Source organism: Corvus kubaryi, unplaced genomic scaffold (assembly GCF_017639235.1).
Source record: "Corvus kubaryi isolate FWS band 111438036 unplaced genomic scaffold, C.kubaryi_AGA036_p1.0 37398, whole genome shotgun sequence".
In the NCBI taxonomy this organism is placed as follows: Eukaryota; Metazoa; Chordata; class Aves; order Passeriformes; family Corvidae; genus Corvus; species Corvus kubaryi.
The window spans coordinates 16709611-16723908 of NW_024581137.1; the positions used below are offsets into that span (position 1 = coordinate 16709611).

General features: G+C 44.0%; 1 protein-coding gene across 1 annotated transcript in view; it reads left to right on the top strand.

The window, feature by feature from the left end:
- The window catches only part of RPL14 (ribosomal protein L14), a 4584-nt gene extending 565 nt beyond the window's left edge, over window positions 1-4019 (top strand). The window contains exons 2-6 of the mRNA XM_042043264.1: window positions 519-620; window positions 1189-1283; window positions 2704-2803; window positions 3178-3231; window positions 3770-4019. Of these exons, the coding sequence (XP_041899198.1) occupies window positions 519-620; window positions 1189-1283; window positions 2704-2803; window positions 3178-3231; window positions 3770-3943 (525 nt within the window). The 3' untranslated portion in view covers window positions 3944-4019. The remainder of the gene's footprint in view (window positions 1-518; window positions 621-1188; window positions 1284-2703; window positions 2804-3177; window positions 3232-3769) is intronic.
- The last annotated feature ends 10279 nt before the right edge of the window (window positions 4020-14298 follow it).

Below are 14298 nucleotides of genomic sequence, written 5' to 3' on the forward strand. Positions count from 1 at the left end.
GCGGTCGGGCAGGGCCGGGCTCGGAGCGCGGCGGGACCGTGGCTCCTTTGCTCAAGTGTAGGAGTTTCGTGCAGTTCGAAAGCGTTCCAGTAGCTGAGGGGAACTTAGAGGAAAGATAGGGTAGAACTACTACAGGAGCATGTGGTGACAGGGCGGGGGGGGGGAATGGCTTCAAACCGAAAGAGACTGGGTTTAGATTAGATAGTAGGAAAAAATTCTTTTCTGTGGGAATGTTGAAGCAGTGGAACAGGTTGTCCAGAGAAGTTGTGGATGCTCCCCCATTCCTGGAAGTTTCAGAGGCCAGGTTGGATGGGGCTCTGAGCAACCTGGCGAAGTGGAAGATGTGCCTGCCCACGGCGGGGGGGTTGGGACTAGGTGATCTTTGAGGTCTCGTTCCAACCCAAACCATTCTGTCATTTTTTTCGGGAAGCTCTTATAAAGGTTCTCAGAGCCTTGAATCTGAAAAAGGTCCTTGGGTGTGTTCTCACCTAACTATGCATTCCTACCTACTCTCCCAGGTGTTCAAGCGCTTCGTGGAGATTGGCAGAGTTGCCTTCATCTCCTTCGGGCCACATGCTGGCAAACTGGTGGCCATCGTGGATGTTATTGACCAAAATAGGGTAAGTTGTGAGTCCTGCACCTGTATTTCCTCCTTTTGCCTTAACAGAAGCTTGTATGCTAAGGCTGTGCGTATTGACTTCCAACAGAAATTTTGTTTTCAAATAAATAAGCAATTGCTTAAAAGATAGGTTTTAACTGCAGTTGTATTTGAAACCTTTAGGAGCAAGCTTTTTTTCCACTGGCAAGTGATACATTCCCCTCTGCTGTGTTTCCTAGGTATGGAAGTGGACAAGGGATGTCAGTTGGAGTCTAAAGTTTAAGAATGGAATAGCATTAATGCATGTGTAAAGTGAATATTTGGGCTAGGGGGCTCTTCCTGTGCACATCTGAGTTCTGTGTGCTTTTTTTTCTTTTTAAATTCAATTTGGTTTTTTTGTCAAAGGCAGACCTTTAAAATTCTTTCTGTAAAGCTTGGGTTGTACAAGCAATTTTGTCTGCATAGTATGTGTTTCAATTTTGGATCAGTGTTGTCAAGGTACTGTTCATACATTATTAGGAAGCAGCTGTGTAAATCAAATACAATGGGAAAACTGCTGCAAACCCCCCACATTTGTTTCCCTTTTTTAGGCACTGGTGGATGGCCCCTGCAGTGGTGTCAGGAGGCAGGCCATGCCCTTCAAGTGTATGCAGCTGACCGACTTTGTCCTGAAGTTCCCACACAGGTGAGTAGTTGGCATCTTGATCTATGTAAAAGAGCCCCCACGCTGTCACTTGATGGCTGATGCTTGCTAGGTGTAGAAAACTCAAACAGTAGTAAATTAACAGTAAAAATTGGGCAGACTGTGATATCACATGATATCATAAATACCACATTTCGATTTTCATTGCCAATATTGGCTGATAGCTGCTGTTCAGGACCAAAGTCTCACAGTGGCCGAGGCAACTCAGATAGTTCTGTGGTGGATGCTGTGGGGGAAAGCAATGTAAATGCTGCTGCAGCTTTGCTTTTGCTACTGCTTAAGTCACCTTTGGGCACCTGCCTACAGAGCTACACTGGAATTGTAGGAGGCTGAACTAATTCTGTTTCTTTCAGCTTAGTTGATGTATGAATTTTTGTAATTTAGAACCAAAAAAGGGCAGTGTTTCTGATCCTGAAGTAGTCAGTGCTAGGAATAGTTGGTCATCTGGACAGTGAGGTGGATTGGAAGCAGATCCCAAAGGTCCATAATCAGGGGCATGGGGTCTGGTTGGAGGCCTGTCACCATTGGTGTCCCTCAAGTTCAATACTGGGCCCAATATTGTTTAACTTATTCATCAGTGATTTAGATGAAGGGGAGATGCCTCCTCAACAAGTTCCCTGATGACACAAAGCTGGGAGGAGTGGCTGACACCCCAGCATGCTGTGCTGCCATTCAAAATGATCTCAACAGGTTGGAGAGATGGGCAGAGCGGAAACTTCGGAAGTTCAACAAGGGCAGGTGCAGGATCCTGCTCCTGGGGGATAATGATCCTGAGCACCTGCACAGGCTTGAGGCCAATTTGCTGGAAAGCAGCTCTGCAGAGAAGGACCTGGGGACAACAAGCTGTCCATGACCCAGCAGTGTGTCCTTGTGGCCAGAAGGACAATGGTATCCTGGGGGCATTAGGAAGAGCTGCCAGCAGGTCAAGGGAGGTGATCCTGCCCCTTGGCCCTGGTTAGGCCATACCTGGAGTGCTGTGTCCAGTTCTGGGCTCCTCAAGATGAGAGACATGGATCTCCTGGAGCTCAGGTGACCAAGCACTGGAACAGGTTGCCCAGAGAGGCTGTTGGGTCTCCCACACTGGAGATATTCAAGAACCAGCTGGACACAATCCTGTGCCATGTGCTCTGGGATGGCCCTGCTTGAGCAGGGTGTTGGAGCAGATGACCCCACTGTGGTCCCTTCCAACTTGATCCATTCTGTGATTCTGTCAGTTTTAGTGAAGTATTTACTCAACAGAACCTTAATAATGCCACAGAGATGTGACATTGACTTGAAGTAAGGTGTCTGAAGTAACGTAGTAGAGTCATCTTCCCCTGAATGAAATTTGGTAGGCCAGCATCAGGAAGAACCTTTTTTTGATAAAGACTGTGGATATGATTTTGTGACTGTTCCAATGCAGTGCTCGTCAGAAGTGCGTGCGACGTGCCTGGGAGAAGGAAAACATAAATGAAAAATGGTCAGCGACAAGATGGGCGAAGAAGATTGAAGCCCGAGAAAAGGTAACAGTGTTTCACTGGATGAGGAGTGCCTGTTGTACTGCTCCTGCTTTGTAAAGTTAGGTACAGTCTAAAAGCTGCATGTTTTCAATAGCAAGCCAGGATTAAAGATAGACAAGGCATAGGTTTTTAATGGTTGCTACCCATCAGCTTCAACTTCTTGTATTTTAACAGTAAATGTGTTTTTGTTCAGTCGTGTCTGTAACAGCCTCTTTTCCTGCATCCTGGGATGGTGCAAAGGCTTTAAATAGCGAGCTAGTTGCAGAAGTGCAGCTAAATCTCATTTGGAGATGATCAGTTACTTGTGGAATGCTTTGGAATGCTGAGTTTTACTACTTGTATATATCAGAGTTTCACCACTGCTTCTTTTCACACAGAAAGCCAAAATGACTGACTTTGATCGCTACAAGGTGATGAAGGCGAAGAAGATGGTAAGTGTTTGAGTGCTGCTTCTTTATGGGGTTAGTGCTTCTAGCTTTCACTTAAGAGTCCCATCCACTGTTAGTAGCCTTACTTTCCCAGCTGGCTTGGGTTATGGGGTGACACTGTGGGATTGAATTTTCCATGCTTCTTTGTATGCCACCACTTTCTCTTCAGTAGCTGATCAAACTTGAGCTTGTATAATCCATGTGTCAGTCCTCCCAAGTTACTGCTGAGGAAGGAATTCCCTGCTGATAAAATCAGATATTCTTGATGGGTTGCTTTTAGTATTTCACCCTATAATGAAAATCATTACGCAAGAAATATTGAGATGGCTGAGTTACCAGCCAGAATGATGGTGTCCACTTGGTAGATTGGAACAGTTTTAGGTGGAATTTGACATTTCAAATAAAAGGCATGGTAAAGGGTGATAATGAAAAGAGGCAGAATCTGAAAGCTTAGAATTTGAATTAAGGCATATAGTATTTGAACTCTTGCTCTTTTTGTTCTGATGAAGTGTAAGCGTTTTCTTTTTTTTTTTTTTTACAGAGAAACAGAATCATCAAGCATGAAATGAAGAAGCTCCAGAGGATGGCTTCTAAAAAAGGCAAGAAGCCAGGGAAGCCGGAGAAGGCAGTGAAGGGCAAAAAGCCAGAGAAGGCACCAAAGGCTAAGAAGCCAGAGAAAGCACCTGCACCGAAGGCACAGAAGGCGCAGATATAAAATGAACTTCTCATTATGTATAACTCTGTGTCCTTTTTCTGATTTTAAAATTACAAACATCTGATTTAAATTGTAATTGTAAGTTCGCTTTTATTTCTGATGGAGAGTTGTTGTCTGTCTTATTTTTTGATGTCCATGTGTGGAGTTCTGGTGTTCCCCAGGAACATGCAGAAATGCTTTTGTCACACTCATGCCTTTTCCTGGTCTTAACATCAAGAGTCAAACAAGGTTAGAAGGGAAAAAGGGATTTTACCATGGTATTTATTGTAAGGATCCTTAGGTGCACTGCGTCCAGGTTGAATGCACTGAAATGCACACCCAATGCTCATCCTCAAAAGATCTGGTATAACATTATAGGTTTTACTAATTAGCATATCTATCAAAAATTCCCTAGTGGGAGGCTTGAGTGAGCCCTCCTCCACAAGGAGCCTTCCCCTGGATGGTTCTATCTTGGTTTACAGAATGTGTTCTGGAGAGCACCTTGGGGTCTGGGGCACACTATCCTCTACCTACGAATCTTCTAAAATGTTTAGTCTCTTAGCTGAACAAACAAGTCCAAGAATGTAGGCAAAAAGCACTAAGAATACAGAAGTAGTAAACAGGTATAACAGGGGTATAAAAGAAAAGGCAAAAAATCTTCATGGCATCAACACACTATGCCCAATACTCTATACCCTAATGCCAGCTGAAATAATTGCATTCCCAGTTACTTGAAGTAGGTCAGATCCTGACATATAAAAGTCTGCTTTCGGAGTTGGTTAGGAATGTACAAAATTACTTGCACAGTCCTGAGTGTGAAATATATGAAAATAATTAATAGTTCTGTATAAATTGATGCATATGCTGAAAGTATGTGTTCTGGTTAGAATACAACTGTCGTCGTTTGAAAGACTTGACAAATTGCAGTTCAAACACTAAATTATTTTCTAAAAAACTTCCACCATTTTTTAAGTAGCGACCTGAACACTTGGATGCTTCAGATGCCTAACACCATAGTTGCCCTGTAAGCACAGCTACAGTAATCTGTGAGGTATTAACAAGATAGAAATTGTTGGCTTGCATTTCAGTATGCTTGCTTTTCAGAATGTTTTAAGATTTTGTGTCAAGACCTGAGCTTAACTCCAGTTCCTTAAACTATGCAGCATATAATTTCCACTATTTAATCAAAACCATAAGTAAGAGAGCATGACCTAAATAGTAGTTCATCTGAAACACTGAAGTACACAATTTAGTTTTTGCATTATAAAATAATGTTTACAAATCTCAGTGTCAGCATCCATGTAATTTCCTGTGTTTTCTCCTGTAGTTTCTTGGCAGGAGGTATGTTTTCTTCATATTGAATGGAGAAATCTTGGAAGTCTGAGGTATCTGGTAATTTAAAAGCAAATTATTTTTTTTCAGTCAAATATAAACTTGAGGAGGAAGTATGTATTTTAAAGAATGAAGGTTGTGAGACTTTTATATTGTCAAATACATACTCAAATATATGCTGTCAAATACAATGATAAGCATAGCTTGTTAAAAATCTGTGCTTTAACTATTTACATGGTTAGTGCTGCTTATTTCAGCCAGCATTAGGTATCTGCATACCCAAACACTTAAAAGTATAGTGTTGTCTTGAGCTCCTCATGTACCCTTGAAGTAAAATTCAAGCACATGGTTGATATGAAGGGATACAACTGCTAAGGGAAAAAAAATCAGAAATTATGCAAATTGGGACTAAAAGCCATGTTCAAGTGTCTGGAGACCTTGGATTTAAATTGGATTTTGAAGTGATTAAATCCACCTACTCTGAAACTCTTAACTTGAAAGTAACTTCAAAGTTCTATCAACCTGGAGGTCCTTTAAGGTGAAAGATTTGTCCCTCGGGGTTCTTGATCTTTTTTTTAACTGCTGTTAAGCTTGGTTATATAAGACTGAGGAAAAAAATGGTAAAAGTGCCTGTACAGAAAATAGACGTGCCTTCAATCATAAGGAGCTCAGAAACACTTTTTCTACACCATTTACTTGTTTTTAATGGTACTGTCTTCCCCAGAACATCTTTGTGTATGACTGCAGCAATTCATCCAGTGTTTTCGTTCCTATCACTTGGCAGCTGCTGAGGCAGCTGGGACTTTTCTAGGATATAAGGTGTACAGTAATCCTTGGGAGCTGGGATTGTCCTGAAGAGCGACCTTGTAGCGGTATAAAACATGACTAAAGGGTTGTGTCTGCCCTAGCAGTGCACCATGAGAGCAAGGCATCAAAGATTTAGGACTGCTGGGGGCAGAGAGCATTCAGTGCCTTAAAGGAAAGCTGGGCTCTGTAACACCACACCTGACAGGCAGTATTTCTGTCAAAGTACTGTTTTACACAATTTGGCCGAAATGGGAGAAGAGCAGTAACAGAATATATTGGGTTTTGATACCTACACTGCATTTCTGGCTGGGTGTTCCATGTCACCATGTCATCTGGTGCTCCTTTATCAACTCATGAAACCTCTCTGCAGCCTGCAGGTCTCTCTTGTGGGCAGTCCACCTTCCTTTCAGTCCACGAGCATTGTACAGCCCTCTGTGCTGGTTCCTCCTTTTTGTAAACCTACGGGGAATACGAAAAACTACAGGAGTGCAGTTTATTTCCGAAGGTTACCACACGATGGCAACGTTAGCTCTAAATAAGGTTGTTCCTAAGGCCAGGCGACTGTGCTGCCTTCCCGTGCAAGGAATGGTGCCGAACAGAAGGGATGGCACAAACACTTGAGAGCAGTGAATGTGCTTAGCCAATTCTTCATTTTGCCTTTATAGTTGACTAAGTTGTACTTTGCTGGACTATGGATAGGCTTCTTAATTTACTTTGTGGAGCTGAGTGTAAAGAAATGGGATGTGCTGTTTAGAAAGAGTTTAAAGTGAAGTCTCTGTGTTTGTTTTCTCATATCGCTTCTTCATATCTGCATATCACATGCAGAACATGTAGTGGGCTTGCTGGGGGCAGAGGAGGGCGTCTACCCCATCCCAGTTTACTCCTGAGATCAGCAGATAATTGCTGTACTTGGCAAACGCAGTTCAAATCTCTGGGCTGCAAAGTCTGGGAGATGTGAGCAATTCTAGGAGTAGGATTGGACCCCTTGGCATGATCTGTAGTTAAAAGGTGTAAAATCTGCTATTACCGTGAACCAGCTGCAGTTCTGGGCCAACTGATTTGCTGGTGATGCATATTTCCTCTTCTTGGAAAATGCTGTATTTACATGCTTTTGGTTCTTGACTAGCATGTCTGTTACTGTGTTTGGTATCTGAATGTGTTTCAATTTTTTCATTGAGATGTAGTAGACCTGAAAGAGAAATCTCTGCATTTACTGATGGACTTGTGACAACTCTGGTCTAATTTATAGCTCTATTTATTTTGTCTTGCTTCAATTATAGTGCCCCTTAAATGCTTCCAGCCCTGTAAGGTTTCTCTGCTTTTCTCCTGTGCACATTGATAAAGTGTCTCTGAAAGCGCCACGTGCCTGCCTTTTATTGAGATGAAGAGGTGCTAATTTCTGTTCACAGCATTATTGGTATATGAGTAAGTACAGCTTGCAAGGAAGTGGTAAGTGGAGCAAATGACAGGGATGGCTGTGTGGTCTACTCATTTCAGGTCTTCAGCTTTTTGTTCTTCCATTCTGTAATTCCAGGGGGATGGAGGGGGGCTGGGTAGGTTTGTTTGGGGGTTTCATCTGGACATTCTTAATGTTGTTTTGAGCTTGAAGTTGCATATACTATTGTAACACTCAGGCACTTTTGAATTTATACTGGGATTTCCTGAAGCAAAAAGATCAGCTTTTACCTGTTTAAATACGACATCCGTGGTTGTGCTGCAGTCCTTGTCCCTGCTGTGACACAGACCCTGTGGGTACTGGTGATGTACCTGCACCCTTTCCCCTGTACGAGCTTCATTCCTGGGAGCTGTGCAACTTCAGTTCATGGTGTCCTTAAGTGGGAATGTGGCCCAACCTTCGCTTTGTGCAGTTGTCCCTGCTTTATATTCTTGTTTTAGATAAAAGAAGAGTTGGTCATCTTTACCTCACCCTCCTTTCAGTGATGATAAAACTGAGTGGGCTCCAGGCAAGTCTTTGCAGCAAACTCTCCCTCTTCCCCCATAAGCTTTCAGACCACTCTGGCCATCCAAGTTAGAGAAGTCTTCCACCTGCAGACAGCTATTTGTGCTGGTCACCAACATAAAAATTATGCCATTGCCACCAGCACAGAGCCACTTCCTCCTTCCTAAAGTGCATTGACCCAGTTCTTGTTACAGAGCAAGTACTTTTTAACATTTCCCCAGTAATCCCTGGTTGGAGGGTATTTTTCTGAATATTTTGTCCTGTAACTGTTCCTTACACATAGTGAGGAGAGGCCCTGACCTGCTCATCATGGCACTCAGCAGAGCTGAGCTCTTTCCTTGCATCCACTTTGGGCTGCTGGTGGAGCATGGGTGGTGTTTCAGGGCACTGTGCCCTGATGAAGGTTTCTGTGGCAGGATCTCATCAGGAAGCTCTGCTCTGATGAAAATGATAGATGCTTCAAAAAAGTAATGATGTGCATATTTAAATAGCATGAAAGAATATTATCTTTGAGATCTGCTGGAGCTTTACCTAAGGCCACACAGTGGGAGAGCACAACATCTGAATATTTTTCACAATAACTCACCAGTCAAGACTTTCTAGAGCCACTGTTTGAACCTCCTGTTTACATTGCTAGCTGTGTTACTGCCACAGTCAGGTGCTATGTAAAAGTGTTCTAAAGAATACATGGAAAATAGGCTTGAGGGCTTTTTCCTTATTTCTTCTCTTCCTCCCTGGAATCCCTGAATAACTTTACAGGGAGGGGTTTTTTTCCTTGTTTATCTTTTATTTCTACTGCTTGTCTCATTCACATTTCACATGTGAGTCTTAGCTCATCCTGAAAGTCTCTGCGGATAATGGAAAAAAAAATCAGAGTTCATGGCATAATGAAATAAATTAAGTCTGACTAGCTGAAAGTGGCATCATTTTTGGTCTGGTTGCTTGAAGCATTTTTCAAGGTCCAGGGAGAGGCTGACAAGCTGCTTCTGCTGGCAATGCATGCAGATCCTCATCTCAGATGTGAGCAGGCTTCCTCAGGTCCTAGACACCTGAACATGACTTTGGAAGGAAGGATGTTCACACAGTGGATATGCCCGGTCTCTGCTGGCAGGTCTAGACTGGGAGGCAGAGTTGCATTTAAATGTTAATGCAGGCAATTGTGTCACAGCACAGTGATTCCAACAGGAGACTTAAAAGCATCCACACACTCCAAGGTGCAAAATAATTCCTAGCATCCTATAGAAAATTTGAGGTTGTGGGCAGAAGAAAGTCCCGGTGCCATGCCACAGGATAAGAGTGCCCAGGGTCACAGGCACTGCCAACAGTGACCCTGGGTGGTCACTACTCAGACAGGAAATTTGGTGTCTTCATGGTCCTCGGAAGGAGAACATAGCTGACAAGCTAGCCCCTGACAACCTGACCTTTCTGGCCACTCAAAACTTGCAAGCAGCTCTGCTCCAGGCCTATTGCTCTGTACCATTAGCAGATGATACAAAGCCATCCCTGGGGGCATGGACAGGATGAATTCTCCAAGCCATTCAGTTCCCTCCTCTCTTCTCCTATGCTGCTCCACTGGGAGTGACAAAGGTTCACAGCTCACTTCCTCTCCTGTCTGAAAGTTCCCAGAACCTAATCCTCTGATTATTAGGAACCTTCTAATTGTCAACCTAAATTTATTCATGACCGATTTATAACCAGGAGGCTCCACTTCTTGCTTCTGTAACTGCAGGGTTGTCAGGAAAGATTCATGAGCCCATATGTTGGTCAGACCCTGTTTTCAGCAGCCACAATTCAAAGCTCTCAGATTACATACTGCCTGATTACTCCATGTGTTAATGCATACACTTTTCCCCTTCCTAGCATCAGGGTGACAGAGGACTTGCCCTAGTGCAAAGGTATGTACGCAGCCAATAGAGTGTCTCTGTGGTCCCAACTCAAGCATATGCCAATATCTCCTTCCAGGAGAAGAAAGAGATTGCTTCTGTCTTGTTTTCTCTCTCTTTTTGGGGGGGGTTAGAAATGTTCTATGCCTCAGTCTGTGCTCATTTTTCCCTTGTTTCTGTGTGGTGCTACAGGTTAGAGATGGAAGTTTGCTGAGATGCTCTGAGGAAAATGGAGTCATATGCTAGCTCGATGTCCCCTGGGCCTGGGACACTGGCACAGAGTGAATCCAGGAGGGCAGGCTCTCCCCCCAGGATCTGGCCTGTTCACATGCAGAGGTAGGAATAGACCTCTGGCAAGGTCTTGAAGAGCCACAGCCACACTCTGTGGGGAGGCAGGGCATGCAGCATCAGTAGCTGCTAATGTGAATTTCAGGCAGCGATGCTCCATGCTCCCACCTGGCATTGTCTCTGCTCCCTTTTAGGCTTCCTGAAAGCTGTCTGCAGTTTTCAGCCATGCAGAGATCTCTGGATGGTGCAGGAAAACCTGCGTTCACCCTGGCCCTGCCTGTGACGTGCAAGAGCAGGCAGGGATGAGCTGAGCTGTTCCCTGCAGAGCCCCATCATAGCTCCTTTTCTTTCCCCGGGCACCTCCAGAGTAAGATGAGCTTGGACAACTCGTTCTCAGGAGGCCAAGGGAATCAGCCCAGGAGCTCTTTGAATCCCCAAGACTAATTCTTAACCCAGCTAATCCCAAATAATTTGTGCACTAATTTTGCAACTCTTCATGAAGTTTCTCTGTGATGCTCCAGAGTTTCCAGTGACTTTCCCTGCCCACCTTGGTAGCACAAGTGGATGGCTATGCAAGCCTTTGTTAAGAAGAAGTGAGGAGCTATGAGTGTAATGATTGCCAGCTAACGATTTCATGGTCAGCCAAACTCACCACCTTCCCGAGGACAGCACGGCATCTGTGCTGCCAGGGCACATCTGAGTGTCTCCACAGCAACAGACACAGCACCATATGCCATTTTTATTTTGCAAACGGTATCATTTACAGGGACTGCTTTACATATTAGATGAGAAACTGTCTCAACAACACATCTCAAAATGAGACATCAGTGCTAAAGCTTTTATATGCTGTGGGGTGGAATTGTTCTTCATTCAACATCCCATATTTTCAAACAGTGATCCAGTTAAGGATACACAGACACACACACATTTATTTGCTAGTGAAGACTGCAGATGGTGCAGGATTAGTGGGATACTAAATAATAGAGATCTGAATCCCTTGATTTACATGGTGACAGTCCAGAAAAAAAGGTTTTTCTGATTCATTGAAGTGCTGGGGTAAATATCTAGAAAGGAGAAAGAGAGATGAAGAAAAGATAAAGCTTAAAAAAGGGGGATCCTTGCCTTGGGAAGGACCAACTGAAGAGGACAGAGGCGTCTGGGGTGAAAGGTAGAAAGTCAGTGTTGAAGTTCAAGTTGTTATAGCAGCTACTGGGAGCAAGGCAGCCCAGTGGGATGGAACCCTGTTGGAGCACCCATGTTGTGCCACCCGGAAGGTTTGCCCTCTCCTATGGACTTAGGCTGCCACGACATGGCTGGACAGTCAGTGACTGTTTTCACATGGGTCTGAAGCTCAGTTGTTTCAAAAAGCTGGTGGAGGATGGAGGCTGAGACCCTTGGTGATGCAGAGTGGTTGGCTTTTCTTGGAGGAGCAGGCTAGGAAAACAGTTCCTTCTCTAACAGCACAGCAAATGTCTTGGACATGGAACATGGGTAGTAAGATTTTTTTTCTTGCTGAACATGGGAGAGCTTTAAAAATAGCCCTTGGAAGTTAAAAAATGAAAAGAAAACCCTAACTCATTTGACTCAGTTCATGTTCTGTAAAAACTATACTCTGTTCTGACAAGCGATTCAGAGTTTGTAGCATTTACCTAAAATGTTAAGTTGGAGGAATGAGTAATCACCTTTGAAGGACTTAATAACTCTTCGTCCCTTCCTCCATATGCTTGAGGAATGTGTTTGAGTCATGACAACAAGGAGGATACAATGGGTATTTGTGGGAAGTATAAATCCTGTGTGCTCAGGGAACGTGTGGTTCCTCTGCAGATGTTATTGTTTTCTCTGGCATCTTAAACACTGCTTATAAAGGGTTACTCTCCCTTCAGGATGTGACCTCTCTGCCTTTTGTCTTGAGTTAGACAAACGGTGACAAAGGCATCCCAGCAGCATTAATTTACTCTAATTACTGGATTGGGGGTGTGCAGCTTCTTCAGCATATTTATGAAAATTCAGTGGATTCCATAAGTGACTTGGGTGGGCTTATTTCCACGTGAACGATGAGGAAAAGGTGACATGCAAGAGTCATTCCCACACACAGTGAACTGAAAGAAATCACACACATCCAGATTCTTCTCTAAGTTAGGGACTCTTGGTTGTCCCCTGTCGGGATACTGATTTGGGGAGTGGGGCATGGGTTCATGTCACACTTTGAAACCGGATTCAAAACTCAGTTTTGCACCTTACCTTCTTCTCAGCATCTTCTGTGTCCCAGTGCCAGATCCAGTCTGAGCCCAAATCTTTCCTCATTCTGCTTGCTCCCTATAGCCTTAATTTCCCATCTCTTTCACACCTCCTGCAAAGAAAGGGTGAATTATCAGGGTCTCCTCTACAGACTGTTCCTTAGTAAAGCATTGAGACCCATTACCAACAGATACAGGAAATAGTGGGGTGGGAAGGGAACAGAAATTTGAAGGCTTTCTGAGCAGCTCATTTTTAATCAGTACTTGATAGGTATGATTTATCTGGCAGGGTTTGGGTCTCAAAAATTCATTCAAGCTTATAATTATCTTGGCAGATGTGAAAAGTCGTATTCATAGCCCCTCAAAACCATTAGAGCCTCACACTTTTCTAAAAGGAAGAAAAAACCCTTCAGCTTTACTTTCTGAGAGGCAGAACAGCTTTCTGTTCCTTTATAGCTCTTGAAATCTGTCCCCTTTCCACTGCCTGTCTTTAGTTCCCAAGGGAGAAATGAATGCAGGTCCACTGGGACAGAAAGGGAAAGAAAGAAGTACTTCTGGGAAAGAAGAAAAAAAATCAGCCTATTTTCATCCTTCTGCAGCAGGCATTTCTTTATGAGGACAAGCAAGTGAAAAGGCGAGTCAGCCTATGAAACGGAGTCAGGGTTACACCAGAAGTCTTTTGAGGGAGCACAGAGGTGCTGCTGTGGGTACAACAGCACCCATGGCCTTCTTTGCTCTCCATTGGTTTCCTTTGGATTTTGGCCTGCTTAGAGAGCCCTAGGGAAAGGTCTCAGCTCTTCTGTTTCAAAGTACTTGCTCTTGGCTAAGCTGGATCTGCCAGGAGATACCAGCAGACTGAGCCCCCCACACTGCTGTCCTGTGCCTTGCAATAGGGACAGAACAGCTTTTCTACCTGCCTAAGTACGAGGTGAGAGGGATCACGCTCGGGAGATCTTTGGTACTGGAAATCGGCCTGAGCATCTGGTGTGAGATGTGGCTGTTTTGGAGACTCATATTTTGCCTGCAAGCTGGATGCAGTCCCACCTCCCTGCTCTCCTCTCTCTCCCATTGCTGTCTACACCTCTTGGTAGTTTCTTAGAGTGGGGACTGTCCCTCATCCTGCAGAGGTGGTGTCTGTCTGATTGAAGGATTGGCCTCAGCTAAAGTCAGGGAAATGTCAGGGAAATCTATGTGTGAGTGAGTAAGAATGTCTGTGAGAATGTGAGCAGAGGAGGTCAGGGGATAGAAAAGGAAAAGGAGAGAAGAAAAGCAGTTTCCACTATTCAGGTATTCACTAATTTTCCAGAATTCAGTAGCACGGATACTACTTATGGGACCTGGGGCTGCACTGGTAGTCTTAGGACTACCCAGCTCAGGTACAATGGAGGCACAGCCATATGAATTTGAGGAGTCCTCCTCAGGAAACTGGTTTACAGTGCACTTGGTTCTTAGGTCTGCTTTTTAAATCTGATTTTTGCACTGTGAATGTCATTAAAAAGCAGGGGAAGGAGAGGGAAAATAAATTTTTTGAAATTTCAAAATTTCAAGATTGGAGCATTTGTTTCAAGGCTCACTAGATTTACCTTACTGGTTTGGCCACTGATGACTGGCTACAGCAGCCATCCAAGCCTGTTTCTGATGTCAAATTCCTCAAATGTCAGGTGTGCATTTTAAGCGGTTATTTGTAGGGAGAGGCAGTCCAGAGGGACCAGCAGGAGCGCTCGGCCTGTCAGTCAAGGTTCGCAGTGCCGCCACACTGACAGGAATCATTTTGACAGGAAATTGCATATAAATTGAATCATTTCAAAATTAAGAAAGGGAGATGAAAGTAAACGCTTCTGAAATGAGGTGCCACCTACGAGTTGTGAT